This window comes from Heteronotia binoei, chromosome 7 (genome assembly GCF_032191835.1).
Source record: "Heteronotia binoei isolate CCM8104 ecotype False Entrance Well chromosome 7, APGP_CSIRO_Hbin_v1, whole genome shotgun sequence".
Lineage (NCBI taxonomy): Eukaryota > Metazoa > Chordata > Lepidosauria > Squamata > Gekkonidae > Heteronotia > Heteronotia binoei.
In genome coordinates, this window is record NC_083229.1 from 118,807,833 (window position 1) to 118,825,154 (window position 17,322).

Below are 17,322 nucleotides of genomic sequence, written 5' to 3' on the forward strand. Positions count from 1 at the left end.
ATTAATTGCTGGAAAGATAGGGCTGGTTTCTGGTGAACTCGTTCCTTATTTCGCATGAAAAGACTTATGGAATTGTCTGCTGGATAACTTAAATATATAATTCTTCGATTAATTGGTACAAATTGTTTGGTTTTTTTGTTGGGAGGCTGGTTAGTCATGGTAGCTTTTGCTTCAGTTTCCCCTGCTCACCTGGGGATTGGCAACCCTCTCTCTCTCACACACACACACACACTTACTGGGTCTGGTTACTTGTTCTGAAAATGAAAGCAAAACAAACGGAAGCTGCTGCTGACCCATCCCCATGAAGTGCTTCCTGTTTCCTGCTCAACTTTAAAGGCACACAAACAACAGAAACACACACGCACATTTTAAAACAGGACCTGTTTGCAGGTTTCTAAACCTGCCGGAGCTCTAGAGATACATGGTGGCTGTGGGGGCGGGGCTTCTCCTCACTGGCCAGCTGGCTGGGGGCAGGGGGAAGCCTGAAAAAGCGGGGGATCCTCCGCTGGGACCTGGGGATTGGGAAGCCTATGGGCAGGGCGGTCACAAGGCTAGTGACCCTGCTCCTTCTGCTACATGCAGGGGTCATTTCGTAGAAAAATAGGTGGTGGAGCTCATGAGTAGAACTCATCAGCATATGTACCCCCCCCCCAGCCAAAAGCAATCTGGCACAAGAAAGGAGAGCCCCAGGTGAGCGAGGCCTGCTTGGGCTGGCTAGAGATCCAGCCAGCCCAGGCAGGCCTTGCTCACCTGGGCTCTCCCCTCCCAGTTAAAAGGCCAGCAAGCCACCCGCCACCCCAAATCAGATAAGAAGCGGAGAGTGGAGTGTGGGCTTCTCCAGGTGTTAATGAGGGCTGCTGGGGGCATGGCAAAGCTCCTGGTGGCTGGCTGGCTGGCTGGCTGGCTGGCTGGCTGGCCGCTCTACTAATCCATGGATTGTTATGCAGCTGCCCCTACTATTCAGTGGACAAGCTAGGTGGGGAGGAGGAGCAGGGGCCGTCAGAAAGGTTCATGAGCTGTGCTCCTGTGAGCTCCTGCTGAATTCAAGGCCTGGCTACATGCATTGCTTTATGTTGAACATACAGAGCTGGTTAGGTGTGCTGTGTTTACCGAGCTACAATACTTCTCCAGGGAAGTCTGTTCATACTTTCCGTTTGCAGATCATTCAGTCAACTAATCAACAATGATAAACCAAGTGAGAAATCAGTCCTGCTAGCAGGAAGTCACTAATTCCCCATGCATTTGTCAACAACCTTAAAGAAAATATGAATTGAGGAAGCCACCTCCTGTGACGTCCCATTGTTATTCCATTTAACAACCCATGGCAAATGGAAATGACTAGACTTCTGGGCAATATGATGGCATATGAATTAGTAGAATGTTCTGAGAAAATCCTCTTGGAAATGGTAAAGAATGTGGATATACTGGATTGGATCCTATCAATTCTTTTGCTGACACCAGAAGAAGGAGGGCTCCCAAAACGCAATGCAGTGCAGACAAAAAGCCATGCAGGACAGAACTGTAGGGAGAAGGCAGAATCGGGTGAGATCACCCATTCTCCCTCTGTTACTAGCAAACAACCTGGTAGAATTCAACCTACATTCTTCCAGTAGCAGCTAAAAGAAGTATTGCACCTCACTGGAAGAATGTAAATGCACCAATGATCATGCTCTAGGTCAGGGGTGGTCAAAGTTTCTTAACGTAGGAGCCACAAAAAAGAAATGTCAGTTGTTAGAGAGCCGCAAGACATGAACAAATATTACACACATGTCTTTATTAATAGTCTTCATCAGGGCTTTTTTTGTAGAACTCATTTGAATATAGGGCCACACCCCCTGACATCACCATGTTTCACAAAGGGCTTTTTGTAGAAAAAGCCCAGCAGGAACTAATTTGCATATTAGGCCACACACCCCTTACACCAAGCCAGCCGGAACTGCGTTCTTGCTCAAAAAAAGCCCTGCTCTTCATACTTTTTTTTGCACAGAAAGATAAAATACATATGCATGCACTTTACAACATAACCATGTTAGGAGGAGACTTTTTAAAAAAAACAAAACAAAAGCTGGGAATAACAGTCCCCATAAGACCAGCATAGGGAAGGTTAGGGAATAATTTTTTTGGCACCAGTGGGAGAAAGAAACACACATGTGCTATTTAAATCATGGTTTGCATCACTGTGCATCTCTCTTTCCCTTGACAACAAGGTTAGTAAATGCAGCTCCTACAAGAGCTAGGAAGCACTTTAATTCTGTCCCTCCTTCCAGTGGCTCCCTCAGCTCTTGTGCTCTTTTCTCTGATCTAGGTCTCTGGGCAACCTCTGTGGTGGAGGAGAAGAGCTTGCAAGTCTATTTCCTCCTCCTTCCCTGCTTCACACATGGTAGAACAGTTGCTTGTCTATGGGTCAGCACTCAGAGGCTGACTGAGGTCCTGATGCTAAGCACCTCTACTTGAGAGTAAGCCTGCATTAAGTTCCTCCTTGACCTCCAGGAGCTGCACAATATGTGGGGAAAAGCTGCATGCGGCTCTGGAGCTGCTGTTTGGCCTGCTCCAGGCTTTTTGGTATTTGTTTGGATTTTTTTTAAGATGCAATTTTCTCTTATGGGGTAGAAATACAGAATCACAAAATAGAGAGAGAGGTGCTAGATTGATCATTTTAGACCTGGCTTCTATAATTCTAGCAACAGTCCGGTATACTCTTTGATTTTAAAATGGAGATTGAAACATTTTAACGTGTGGAAAATTCTAAAAGGTAACAATAACCAGATATTTTTTTTTTACTAATTAGGCAAAATGAAGCATACACAGGGAATATGCTTTGTTATACTAGATATAAAATATTATAAAGGAAGAGACACAAATGCTTTCTTTTACAAACATATTTTGCATAAACATGCCTATTACAATCAGTTAATCCCTGTGGCATGGTGCGATAACTTTAGGCTATTCCCACTGCATAAATATGTACTGCAACCTATACGTTGATCTATTGTCTGCGTATCTATGTACCTGGGAGAAATTGCGACTCTTCAACAGACTGACCGCTTTGCATGCAGAGGGCCTGATATTAGGGGTGTGCATTTGGCTATATCTGAGCAAAAAAAAAAAATCTGGAAAATACCTTATTGGTATTTTCTGGCTATGCTTTTAGTCAGATATATAGATATTTTTTCAGCTATGCAAAATGGCCAAGCCTCAAAACTGAAAATTTTCAGGATTTTTTGGGACTGCCAGATAGCTGAAATTAAAGGGTGTTTAAAGGGATTGCAGTTGCCCTTTAAGTGCTTGGAGAAGGCATTTAAAGGGACTGCAATCCCTTTAAACATTTTTTTCTCAACTGAAACCAATGAAGAATGGAAGCATCTTTGGAGGCCCATAAAATTGGACCTCCTGGTACAGTTTTTTTTTGAAACTTGGGGAGGGGTTGAGGAGAGGCACCAGCAGCAATGCTGCAAATTTGCTGCCTCTACCTCAAAAAATACCTCCACTGAGCCCCAGATACCCCCAGATTGATTCTTCATCAGGTCCATTCATTATAATGGTCCCCACAGGGGATAATGGAACTAGAAACAATTGGGATTTCTGGAAAATCCCAAATTCAAATACTATACTGGTATTGGGATTCAGAAATATCAGCAAATACCAATTTTTTTGGGGGGGAGGATTTCAATTATACACAAATCTTTAAAAACCTCATTTTTTACATACCCCTACCCAAGATTCAATCCCTAGCATATCTAGTTAAAGGAACACAGACCATAGTTGGCCCAGGAGATCCACTGCAAGTCAAGAATATAGAGAAGGTTTTATACCCCACTTTTCTCTACCTTAAAGAGTCTCAGCTTACAAACGCCTTCCCTTCCCATCCTCACAACAGGCACCTTGTGAGGAAGGTGAGGCTAAGAGAGTTCTAGGAGAACTGTGACTGGCCCAAAGTCACCCAGCAGGCCTCAGGTGTCTCAAAGCAGCTTATAATCGCCTTCCCTTCCTCTCCCCACAAGGGGCACCTTGAGAGGTAGGTGGGTCTGAGAGAATTCTGAGAGAACTGTGACCGACCCGAGTCCACCCAGCAGGCCTCAGGTGTCTCAAAGTGGCTTATAATCACCTTCCCTTCCTCTCCCCATGACAGGCACCTTGAGAAGTAGGTGGGTCTGAGAGAATTCTGAAAGAACTGTGACTGGCCGAAGGTCACCTAACAGGCTTCAGATGGAGGAGTGGGGAATCAAACCTAGCTCTCCAGATCAGAACCCACCAGTCTTAACCACTACACCACGCTGGCAATACTGACCTTAACAGACCAGTGGTCCCTCTCAATATAAGGCAGCTTCATGGATGTACATGATCTAGGATGGCACAGGATTTCACTGTCGTAGGCTGAACTATCCAGACACTCTTCTAGGTTAACTTGTATCGTTGTGAACAGATCCTCACAGAACATTGTGCAAGCAGCGTTAGCATATGCCTGCACGTTAGCTGTAGATGGGAACTGGAATACCTGGGAAAACTGTGAATTCCTAAATGCATGTTATGAGTTGCACATTTCACATTGTTGGAAGGAGCGCTCGTTTGATTGGGGGCCAAACTGCACTCTGCAATACCAGGAAATTACAGAACGGGGATCTGTCTTGTTATTACAGGCGGATTTCTAACCGGGGCTGCAAAGCACTTTCGACAAGTCGACGACAGGCCGCCCTTCTGTCTTGCCAGCTTCCGGCTGGGAGCTCCCCTCTTCCCAATGACCACAATGGCTACTTACAACGCCAGAGACGGGATCGAAAGGCCAGGTGCCCCTCCGGATGGCCCTGCTGACAGAAACAGGAGGGGATCTCCGTTGGAAAGTGATTCCCCTCTGCTCCCATCAGCAGCACCAGAGGGAGAAAAGCAGACAGACGCACATCCTTCTGTTCTCAGTGAGTTCTCCCCACAGCCTAACATGTTTAAAAACTGAATACAGACAGGGTTGCCAGCCTCCAGGTGGTGCTTGGAGATCTCCTGGAGAAAACGGCTGCCTGAAAGGGTGGACTCTAGGGCAGGGGTGTCAAACATGTGGCCCGGTAGCCGAATCAGGCCTCTAGAGGGCTCCTATCAGGTCCCTGGCAACTGGCTGTCGCCTGCTTCTTTCCCCCTCTTTCGTGCTTCCTTCTACACTGCAGCTTGCTTTGCCAATTGCACAGGAGCTACAGAGCAAAGTCTCTATGTTCTCCATTGGCTGAGGCTCCTCCCTTGGGAAGGAAAAGGTGAAGGGAGTGCTTGCTTTGCCAGGCTCTCTCAGTCGCACAGCAGAGCTACCGAGCCAAGTCTCTCTTCCTTCTATTGGTGGAGGTTCCTCCCCTCCTGGTCCCCTGGGGAAGGAAGGAAAAAGCCAGAGCTTCCTTTGCCCAGTTCCTAGGATCCCATGGGAGTGATACAAAGAAAGCACCTTAAGGACAAATGAGTGCTAATGTTTTAATCATGTTTCATTTTAAGTTTAATTGTGTCTCTCTGTGTCCTTTATAAAGTTTATAACTCTGCTACCTGGAATTACCTTTTATGACCCGCATGGCCCAGCCCAACAGGGTCTCATTTATGTCAGAACCGGCTGACATAACAAATGAGTTTGACACCCTTGCTCTAGGGCACTGTACCATGTGGAGGCCCCTCCCCTCCCCAAAACCCACCCTCTCCTGGATCCACCCCCAAAGTCTCTAGGTGTCCCAGACCTGGCAACCCTAAATGAAGAGCTGGTGCTTTTCATTTCAGCAAGCCGTTTCAGGCAGCCAATTTTTGGAGAGGCCTGAAAAGCAAGTTCAACATACATCAGCATTAGGGTTACCAATCCCCAGGTGGGGCACGGGATCCCCCAGTTTGGAGGCCCTCCCCCCTGCTTCATGGTCATCAGAAAGCGGGGGAGGGAAGGGGAATGTCTGTTGGGCACTCCATTATTCCCTATGGAGACCGATTCCCATAGGGAATAATGGAGAATTGATCTGTGGGAATCCGGGACTCTGCGGGGGCTGTTTTTTGAGGCAGAGGCACCAAATTTGCAGCATAGCATTCAGTGCCTCCAATGTCCTCCAGTTCCCAAAACGATTGGACCAGGGGGTCCAATTCTATGGGCCCCAAAAGAAGGTGCCCCTATCAATTATTTCCAATGGAAGGAAGGCATTTAAAAGGTGTGCGGCCCCTTTCAATGTGATAGCCAGAACTCCCTTTGAAGTTCAATTGTGCTTGTCACACCCTTGCTCCTGGTTCCGTCCCCAAATTCTCCTGGCTCCACCCCCAAAGTCCCCAGATATTTCTTGAATTGGACTTGGCAACCCTAATCAACATACATCAAACCGAACTATTCAGCAGGCAAACAAGCTGATATGGAGAGCAGCACCTTCTGCTCACCAGGTGACTAACTGGAGTGCCTTAAGGACAAATCTTGGCTCATAACAGGAGGCAAGAGTCAGCTTTTCCGCTGCAGAAAAGGGGAGGGGATCGTCAAAGGCATGGGACCGGTGTGAGCAGAAGTCACGCGGGGTGGGGCCCGTAATAAAGAGGGCAAGGGAGTGAGATGGAAGGAATCAGCTGGCTGGGTCCAACGCACGGACTGTGATTTTATTATATTCGCAGTTCAGCTTTCCCCCCCGATATTCTTACACCGTGTAAACTGATACAATCAACAGGAAGAGGCTTCTGGGGATGCCAGCCTCAAGGTGGGACCTGGAGATCTCCTGGAATTACAGGTCACCTCCAGATGACAGAGATCACCTCCTTGAGAGAAAATGGAGGCTTTGGAGGGTGCACTCTATGGCACTGTCCCCCATTGAGGTCCTTGTCCTCCCAGGCTCCACCTCCAAAACTCTAGGATAGGGGTGGCCAAACTTGCTTAATGTAAGAGCCACATAGAAGAAGAAGACTGCAGATTTATACCCCACCCTTCTCTTTGACTCAGAGACTCACAGCGGCTTACAATCTCCTATATCTTCTCCCCCCACAACAGACACCCTGTGAGCTGGGTGGGGCTGAGAGGGTTCTCACAGCAGCTGCCCTTTAAAGGACAACTCCTGCGAGAGCTGTGGCTAACCCAAGGCCATTCCAGCAGCTGCAAGTGGAGGAGTGGGGAATCAAACCTGGTTCTCCCAGATAAGAGTCCGCGCACTTAACCACTACACCAAACTGGCTCCACATATAGAATAAACATCAGATGTTTGAGAGCCGCAAGACGGAAGGAAGGAAGGAAGGAAGGAAGGAAGGAAGGAAGGAAGGAAGGAAGGAAGGAAGGAAGGAAGGAAGGAAGGAAGGAAGGAAGGAAGGAAGGAATGGAGGGAGGGAGGGAGGGAAATAGATGGGGAAGGAGGAAGAGGTGGAAATAAAGCAACTTTAACTTTAAATGCATTCTCCAAGCCGCCGGCTGGTTTAACTTGGAGAAGTGATTTAAAGAGAGAAATGCCTTTTCCAAGCCAGCTGATGGGGTGGTGGGGGCTGCTAGAGCCGCACAATATGTGTGAAAGAGTTTGGCCATCACCGCTCTAGGAGTTTCTCAACCTGGGTCTGGCAGCTCTTCTGCTCTATCCCCTGCCGGGGGACCTGGCAACCCTACGTCTGAACTCACTAGAACTAGGATTACAGAAATCTGAACAAGCACAGCATGTTAGGCATGATACACAATACTGGATACATTGAAGAAAGGAGGTATGACATCCATAAAAACAGGGCTTTTTTGTAGCAGGAAGTCCTTTGCATATTAGGCCACACACCCCTGATGTAGCCAATCCTCCAAGAGCTTACAGGGCTCTTAGTGCAGGGCCTGCTGTAAGCCCCAGGAGGATTGGCTGCATCAGGGGTGTGTGGCTTAATATGCAAAGGAGTTCCTGCTACAAAAAAACCCCGCCCTGCATAGAAAATATGCAGCAACGAGAGGATAACATGTGCACAAACTGATAACAGGTCCTATACGCAGTGGTAACAGAGATAGCAATCTCCTAAACACTTCTAGAGGGGTTAAAAATAACCTTCGCGACAATCCTGGAAGGCAGGCCAGTATTATTAGCATTATTAGCTGGAAGAAGGCCCCAGGCCACCTACAGTACCCATCGCAGAGACAAGACTCATACTGTAGACTTCCCGGTTCACAACTTGGTCAAACACAATGCAACAGGAGCACTGTTGTGTTTGACCTACACAACTTGTGCTTCACAGGCAAGACCAGGGGTGGCCAAACTTGCTTAACGTAAGAGCCACGCAGAATAAATATCAGATGTTTGAGAGCCACAAGACATGAACGTCAGATGTTTGAGAGCCACAAGAAAGGAAGGCAGGAAGTCAAATAGATTGTGGGAAGGAGAGGTGGAAAGAAAGCAACTTTAAATGCATTCTCCAAGCTGCCAGCTGGCTTGGCTTGGAGAAGTGATTTAAAGAGAGAACTGCCTTCTCCAAGCCAGCCAATGGGGCAGTGGGAGCTTCAAGAGCCACACAATATGCGTGAAAGAGACACATGGGGCTCCAGAGCCTCAGTTTGGCCCCCCCTGGGCAAGACAACACTGTCTGCTAGTGACAGAACCTGGCCTTTACAGCTGGACTGAATTTGGGATTCATTGTCTTTCTGCAAGCTTGGGCTGCTCTGATCACTGGATCAAAATTGAAAATTAAAATGGGTCTTTAAAAAAAAGGAAACTAACGGAGGGTGGAATGTCTGCTTTTAAAAAGTCAACCACGAGGAAAGTTTTTGACAACCAGCCCTTCTGTTTACGAAAGAGCGTTTACCATGCTGAAGTAGAAACTTTCCTTCGCAGAGCAGCTTCCCAAGGGAAGTGGTCAAAGCCACATCACTGAAGGGCTTTCCAGTTGGAAAAGCACGAGCTAGGAGGGACTGCAATCCTGACCGCTGTCGGGTGAACCAACAGGTCAGTTCCAGCCATGGCAGGACACACCAAAGGGCGGCAGCTTCTGCATGCATTCTGCTAGCGCTGTTTTCCCAATAAAAAAAAGGTAGTCCCCTGTGCAAGCACCAGAATCAGGACATTTTTTGTAGCAGGAACTTCTTTGCATATTAGACCACACCCCTTTGATGTAGCCAATCCTCCAAGAACTTACATTAAAGGTAAAAGTAAAGGTAATCCCCTGTGCAAGCACCAGTCATTTCCGACTCTGGGGTGACGTTGCTTTCACAACGTTTTCACGGCAGACTTTTTACGGGGTGGTTTGCCATTGCCTTCCCCGGTCATCTACACTTTCCCCCCAGCAAGCTGGGTCCTCATTTTGCCTACCTTGGAAGGATGGAAGGCTGAGTCAACCTCGAGCCGGCTACCTGAACCAGCTTCCGCCAGGGATCGAACTCAGGTCGTGAGCAGAGGGCTCCCACTACAGTACTGCAGCTTTACCACTCTGCGTCACGGGGCTCTTCCCAATAGCACTACATTATTACATCTCCATCTACAGACTCGCTTTCTGCCAAATCTTGTGGGGCTCACAGACTCAGCCTATCAAAGAATGACTTCTAACAAAGAATGGCTTCTTTGCTTTGGTGTCTTCAAGGTGGTATATATTTTGGATACAGAAGGCTTGAGAGAACTCGGAAGTAATAAGAACTTTTCCAGGCCTTTTTGGAGGGGCCGTGGCCAGCGTTCCCTCTAAGCTGAGTTAGTGTGAGCTGGCTCACAGTTTTTTAGCCTCCGGCTCACAGATTTCTGTCTTCACTCAGGAAAGATGGCCCCAGAGCAAACTAATTTATGCAACAGCTCATGACTTTAATGCCAGTAGCTCACAAAGTAGCATTTTTGCTCACAAGACGCCGCAGCTTAGAGGGAGTATTGGCTGTGGCTCAGTAATAGAGCATCTACTTAGTATGCAAAAAGTCCCAGGTACAATCTCCCCTCCCAGGTAAAAGGCAAGAGGTAATACGAAAGCCCCTGTCCTGAGACCCTGGAGAGCCGCTGCCAATCTTGACTATTTTTTAAATCTGTTTTATTTACTTAATTGATCCCTCACCTTTCACCCAATTACATAAGCTAAACCCACTCTCACTGAGTATGGTTATACATCCACAGTATTCCAATGTATTTCTCTTTTAGAAACGTGTATCAGAATAATTTTTTGTATTGATGTAGTCAAAATAGGGATATTGGCTGTTTATCTCATTACATATACTAAACCCATCTTCCACTATATTTTAATGTATTTTTCTTCTAATGGCAAACTATATCTATGTTACATGTTAAAACAGGGGTGGGGAACCTTTTTTCTGCCAAGGGCCATATGGATATTTATAACATCATTCGCGGGCCATAAAAAATTATCAGCTTAAAAAACAGTGCTCCGCCAAGGAAGAATGATTCAGGCCAGCAAAATTAATGCACATAATTGTTTTTCTATTTGAAGTCATGTGGGGAGAGCCTAGTCTGGCACACGCACACACACACACACCAGGCCCGCCACCCTAGGCAAATGCATAGGTCCAGGGCTATTTTGTAGAAAAAGCCCAGCAGGAACTCAGTAGCATATTAGACCACATCCCTTAATATTAGCATATTAGGTCACACATTCATTAACATATTAGGCCACACCATCTGGGATAATCAAGTGGAAACTGAACTGTGACAGTAACTTTTCCAGGCCCTGCAGCAATTCTGGCCGGCCAGCCAGGCCCCAGGGAGGCTACTGCACAGTACATCTGGGCCCTGTGATCCCTGCCTGGCCCTGAGGAGGCTGCTGCACAGCGCGGCTGGGCCCCACGATCCTCACTGGCCAGCCAAGCCCCCAGGAGGCTGCCACATGACTCAGTTCGGCCCAGCAATCCCCGAGGGCCACACCAAGTGACCTCGAGGGCTGCATACGGCCATCGGGACGGAGGTTCCCCACCCCTGTGTTAAAAGGTAAATTAGTTGGATGTGAAAAACGTCTGAGAAAAGAAATGCCCTCAATTTGGCCCAGGCTTATAACAATAGAGTGATTAACAGACATTCTCACATTTTGACATGTTACTGTTTTATTGGTTTCTCGCTCATGCTGCCCAGATCCAAGGTTTGTTCAATTTGTTAATTTTACTATTCTGTCATTGGAACTTAAAATTTGGACCATTTTGCATTCTAGACAACCACCTACCAGCCAGGGCCGGCCCTCCCGCTAGGCAAACTAGGCGGCTGCCTAGGGTGCCGGGAGGGCGGGGTCGCAAAATTGGGTTCCCCACCCCCCTCCCGGTGCCCCAGGCAAGCACCTAGTTTGCCTTTCGCCCCCCACCGCCTGCCCCTCCATTCCCTCCCCACCTGTGCCTCCTCCTCCTCCCTCCTGAACACTCCAGTCGTGGTTAAAACCACGGAACAGCGTCCCGAAAGGGCGACCCCCGCTGAACTCCTCCCCTCCCATCCAGGAACAGGGGAGGAGTCAGCTGCAGTGGGGGTCGCCCTTTCAGGACACTGTTCCTGAGGGAGGGACGGACGGTGAGTGCAGCCCGGCCCCGCAGTGCGGTTTTAACCTTGACTAGAGTGTTTGGCCAGGGAGGGGGGGCTTTAGAGAGCCGGAACGCAGTGCTAGAGTCGGTTCCAGCGTTGAAGGGAGGGGGGAGGTGTGGGGGCTCTTGGGGGGCACCAGGCAGCGAGTCTGCCTAGGGCGCTATGGGGCATAGGGTTGCCCCTGCTACCAGCTATATGTACCAGATGCCTCGTCTGATCAAGTGTGCACATGAAAGCTTCCATTCTGAATACAACTCTGTCGGTCTTAAAGGTACCACTTGACTCCTGCTTGGTTCTACCCTCTCTGCAAGTCTCTGCAAATCGCGCCTCGCTGAGGTTCTGCGAGCAACCGGTCCATGATCCAGGAGAGCAAAAGCCCCAGCCCGCTGCAAGAGACCCCCACCCCCCAAGCAGTGTTCCCTCTAAGCTGAGCTCGTGGCTCACAGAATTTCAGCCTCCGGCTCACACAATTTTGTCTTCGCTCAGGAAGGAGCACCCCAGAGAGCACACTCGTTGATGCAGCAGCTCGCAACTTTAACGCCAGGAGCTCACCAAGCAGAATCTTTGCTCTGCAGCTTCGAGGGACCATTGCCCCCGAGGCGCCTTTGCCGCGCGAGCAGCCTTACCTGGGCGTCGGTGAGGCACAAGAAGAGCAGCAGCCAGCGGCGCCCCGCGGCAGGCATGTCGGCGGCTGAGTCCTCCCAGGGCAGAGGGAGGCACATGGAAGCCGCCAGCCGCCGGGGGGAAGGCCCAGAAAGGCCGCCCCTCCCCTGGCCTGCAGTTCCCACGGCGTCTCCGAAGGACTCGGCGGGCGGTTCGTGCGGTGCTCGGCTTCTTTTCTTTCCACGCGCTCCCGCCTCTTCTCCTCCTCCCGCTTCCCCTTTCAGTGGTTTCGTCGCTGCCTCGAAGGCTGCCCTGTGCTTAGCGTTGCCAAGTCCACTTCAAGAAGAGTCTGGAGACTTTGGGGGTGGAGCCAGGAGACTTTGGGGGTGGAGCCAGGAGCAAGGGTGTGACGGGCGCGACTGAACTCCAAAGGGAGTGCTGGCCGTCACGATTTAAAGGGACCGCGCGCCTTTTAAATGCCTTCTTTCCAATGGAAATAATGGAGGATAGGGGCACCTTCTTTGGGGGTTCATAGAATTGGATCCCCCGGTCCAATCTTTTTGAAACTTGGAGGATGTTTTGAGGAGAGACACAGGATCCTGTGCTGCAAAAAACAGCCCCTCTGGAGCTTGAGATGCACCCCCAAGCCCTCCTCCCCAAGCCTCCATTATATCCTACAGGAATCGGTCTCTATAGAGAATAGAGTGCCAGCAGACATTTCCTTCCCCCCTCATAGAGCCCACCCTTTAAAGCACCATTTTCTCCAGGGGAGCTGTTCTCTGCCACCTGGAGATCAGTTGTAAAAGCGGGAGATCTCCAGGCCCCACCTGGAGGCTAATACCAACAATATCCAAGAGCTGTTCTCTGCCACCTGGAGATCAGTTGTAAAAGCGGGAGATCTCCAGGCCCCACCTGGAGGCTAATACCAACAATATCCAATTGTGGAATAATAATGAAAACATTCACACCATTCAACTGGATTTCAATAACTGCAAGAATATCAGGGCTTTTTCTGAGCAGGAATGCAGTTGTCTGTCTTGGCATCAGGGGGTGTGGCCTAATATGCAAATGAGCTCCTGCTGGGCTTTTTGTAGAAAAAGCCCTGAAGAATTTAATACAGTTTTCTAAAGTGCAAAAATTTCTTCAAGTGCCACAACAACTATTACGGACAGTTTTAAGTTAACATTCAATATTCTTTGTGAAACAATAGTCCCATCAGGGGGTGTGGCTTAATATGCAAACAAGTTCCTGCTGGGCTTTTTCTACCAAAAAAAGCCCTGAAGAATATAGTATAGTTTTCTAAAGTGCAGAAATTTCTTCAGGTGCCACAACAACTATTACAGACGGTTTTAAGTTAACATTCAGTATTCTCACAACGTTCAAACAATAATTCAAAAGTCTGTGTGGCGTTTCAGAGAGGGGGCGGGGCAGCCGGAAGAGCCACCCAGGCCGTGTATGTGGGCTGCCTCTTTGAAAAAGTGATCCCAAAGAAATGGTATCACATGCTGGCGTCTGGGTCCAGAGGCTAACCATGACCCAGGTATAGAGCCTTAGACAGTTACATGCTGAAAAATAACTGGACAGCAATTTAGGAACGTGAGTAATGTCGTTGGAACTTTGCACATTGTTGGAGAATCCTTTTGCGGGACGAGACTGGCCCCAGCTCTTTAAACTAGCCCGCTGGAGCTGCAAGGCAACTTTATGTTGCTTGGAATTATGGGAAATCTTCTTCTTGCGGCCATGCCCAGCTCAGCCCTGGCATTACGGTTGCCAGCTCCAGATTGGGAGATACCTGGAGATTTGGGGGTGGAGCCTGAGGTGGGTGGGTTTAGGGAGGGGAGGGGCTTCAATGGGAGTAATGTCATAGAGCACAGCTTCTAAAGTGGCCGTTTTCTCCAGGGGAACTGATCTTGGTAACTTGGAGATCAGTTGTAATCCCAGGAAGATGAAAAGTAGGTTTTTATTGTCTGCTTTTCTCTACTTTAAGGAGTCTCAAAGCGGTTTACAATCACCTCCCCATCCTCTCCTCACAACAGGCACCCTGCAAGGCAGGTGGGACTAGGGTTGCCAATCCCCAGGTGGGGGCAGGGGATCCCCCAGGACCTCCCCTCGCTTCAGGGTCATCAGAATTCCCATAGGGCAGGGGTGGCCAACTCTCCAGATGTTTTTTGCCTACACCTCCCATCAGCCGCAGCCAGCATGGCCAGTGGCTGGGGCCGATGGGAGTTGTAGGCAAAAAAAACATCTGATGGAGGCTGGGGAGCACAGGGACCTCAAAGGGGTGCAATGCTGCAGAGCCCAGCCTCCAAAGCAGCCATTTTCTCCAGAGGAACTGATCTCTGTAGCCTGGAGATGAGCTGTAATTTCCTGTTTCCCACCTGGAAGCTGGCATTCCTACATGCCCATGGCTTAAACCAGGGGTGGCCAATGGTAGCTCTCCAGATGTTTTTTGCCTACAATTCCCATCAGCCCCAGCCATTGGCCATGCTGGCTGGGGCTGATGGGAGTTGTAGGGGGGAAAACATCTGGAGAGCTACCGCTGGCCACCCCTGCGTTAAATTATGTCCCATAAAGTAACCATGATTATAACATCAAAGGATATTTCACAATATTCAAATAAATTATTATATTCAGGCCTTGAATTCAGCAGGAGCTCACAGCAGCGCAACCTCTGAACCTTTCTGAGGGTTCCCCCTCCCTCCTCCTCCCCACCTACCTTGTCCATTGAATAGGAGGTGCAGCTGCATAACAATCCCTGGATTAGGAGAGTGGGCAGCCAGCCAGCCACCAGGGGCTTTGCCACATCTCCAGCAGCCCTCATTCACCCCTGGAGAAGCCTGCACCACCCTTTCTCCACTTCTGTGATTTTGGGCAGCAGGTAGCTTGCCATAGGGTGGGAGTGGCCAACTCTCCAGATGTTTTTTGCCTACAACTCCCATCAGCCCCAGCCAGCATGGCCAGTGGCTGGGGCTGATGGGAGTTGTAGGCAAAAAAACATCTGATGGAGGCTGGGGAGCACAAGGACCTCAGAGGGGTGCTGGCCTTTTGACTGGGGGCGGCGGCCAAGGAGAGCCTCAGGTGAGCGAGGCCTGCTTGAGCTGACTGGATCTCCTTTCTTGCATCAGGTTGCTTTTGGCTGGTGGGGGGTGGTGGCATATGCTAATGAGGTCCACCACCTATTTTTTTACAAAACGACCCATGCTTATATTGCAAAATAATTGTTTAGTATTTCTAAATTAATTACAATGTCATACAATTCATACAAATTGGCATGATACTCTGATAGAATATCTTACTCACACTCTCTCACACACTAACAAACACTCATCCATAACAACCAAACAATATTATTCCATTTTCATATTTTTCAAAGAAGTACAAACATCAATTCGTGAGCTTGGTCACCAAAAGTGCGGCAAAAATTCATTCAGAAGCCAAATTACATCCCAAAGTGCTTGTAAAAAGTTCATTCACAGCGGACTTCTTGTAGCCACCTCTGACGGAGCCAATTGTCAGCTTTCAGTTGATGCACTGTTTCAATGCTTTATCAAAGAGGGGTCCTTGAAGAATGGTAAAGCGCACCACTGCGGTCCGAGCTCCCTGCTCACAACTTGAGTTCGATCCTGGTGGAAGCTGGGTTCAGGTAGCCGGCTCAAGGCTGACTCAGCCTTCCACCCTTCTGAAGTCAGTAAAATGAGTACCCAGCTTGTTGGGGGGAAAGTGTAGATGACTGGGGAAGGCAATGGCAAACCACCCCATAAAAAGTCTGCCATGAAAAGGCTGTGAAAGTTACGTCACCCCAGAGTCGGAAACAACTGGTGCTTGCACAGGGGACTACCTTTACCTTTTTAAAAATAACATCTTAAGCCATATTCACAAGGAAGTATTCAAAGCAAGCGCACAGAAGCCTTCCTAGATGGTGATATCGCAATAGCAGCAGTATGTGCTTTAGTCTAACACTGAAATAAAGTAGAACAAAGTTGTGAGTCCAGTGGCACCTTTAAGACCAACAAAGTTTTATTCGAGGTGGACCCAGACTTTGTTCTGCTCCTTCAGACCAACGTGGCTACCCGCCTGAAGCTACCTTCATTGAAATATAGTGTGTGCGCGTGTGTTTTTAAAAGTAGAGGACCCTCGAAATTTAAGTCCACCTCCACTTGAATGATTTAACCCAGGGGTGGCCAAATTTGTTTAACGTGAGAGCCACATAGAATAAACCTCAGATGTTTGAGAGCGGCAAGACATGAACATCAGATATTTGAGGGAGGGAGGAAAATAAATGGTGGAAGGAGAGGGAGGTGGAAAAGAAGCAACTTTAAATGCATTCTCCAAGCCAGCTAACAGGGTGGTGGGAGCTTCAAGAGCCACACAGTATGTGTGAAAGAGCCGCATGTGGCTCCTGAACCACAGTTTGGCCACCCCTGATTTAACCTCTCCCCTTCTTGGATCAGAAGAGCCCCGTGGCGCAGAGTGGTAAAGCTGCAGTACTGCAGTCGGAGCCCTCTGCTCACGCCCTGAGTTCGATTCCAGCGGAAGCTGGTTCAGATAACCGGCTCGAGGTTGACTCAGCCTTCCATCCTTCCGAGGTCGGTAAAATGAGTACCAGATTGCTGGGGGGGAGTGTAATGACCGGGGAAGGCAATGGCAAACCACCCCGTAAAAAGGTCTGCCGTGAAAACATTGTGAAAGCAGCATCACCCCAGAGTCAAAAATGACTGGTGCTTGCAAAGGGGACCTTCCCTTTCCTTCCTTTCCTTCTTGATCAAGGCACTCAAGGCTGTATTGTCTGGGCAACGTCAGACTTTCAGCGGCAAGACCTGAGCCAGTCTCCATATTCTGCACGGGGACCCTTACTCAGACAAGACCTGTGTTCCTCTGAAGCAGTTACCAGAAATACACGCGCTGTAAAGCTGGAACATCAAGTCTCTCCTTCCTCTTTTTATTTGTGCAGACAATTCTGCCATTGTAAGCATCTGTCAGTTACTCATCCCTGATTCACGCTGATATTTAAAATTGGATGTCGCTTTTAACTGGAACCCTGCAAAGCGGAAAGTGCTTAAGTATCGCTGCTACCAGATGCTATTCGGGTATTAAGGACTTGTATAGCCGTTGCACGGGCAATTGTGGGAGTTCCAGTGCTGCTTCAGTAGGTGACCTTACTTTCCTTTGTCAGCTGGCAGGTGTAGCCTGGAGATCTCCCAGAATTACAACTGATTCCCAGATGATGGAGATCAGTTCCCCGAGAGGAAATGGCCGCTTTGGAAGGCGGAGTCTATGGCATTATACCTGAGGTTCCTTCTCCCTC

General features: G+C 48.7%; 1 protein-coding gene across 1 annotated transcript in view; it reads right to left on the reverse strand.

The window, feature by feature from the left end:
* TNFRSF11A (TNF receptor superfamily member 11a) overlaps positions 1-12,097 on the reverse strand; it is a 72,473-nt gene extending 60,376 nt beyond the window's left edge. The window contains exon 1 of the mRNA XM_060244371.1: positions 12,041-12,097. Coding sequence (XP_060100354.1) covers positions 12,041-12,097 — 57 coding nt within the window. The remainder of the gene's footprint in view (positions 1-12,040) is intronic.
* Positions 12,098-17,322: the final 5,225 nt, after the last annotated feature.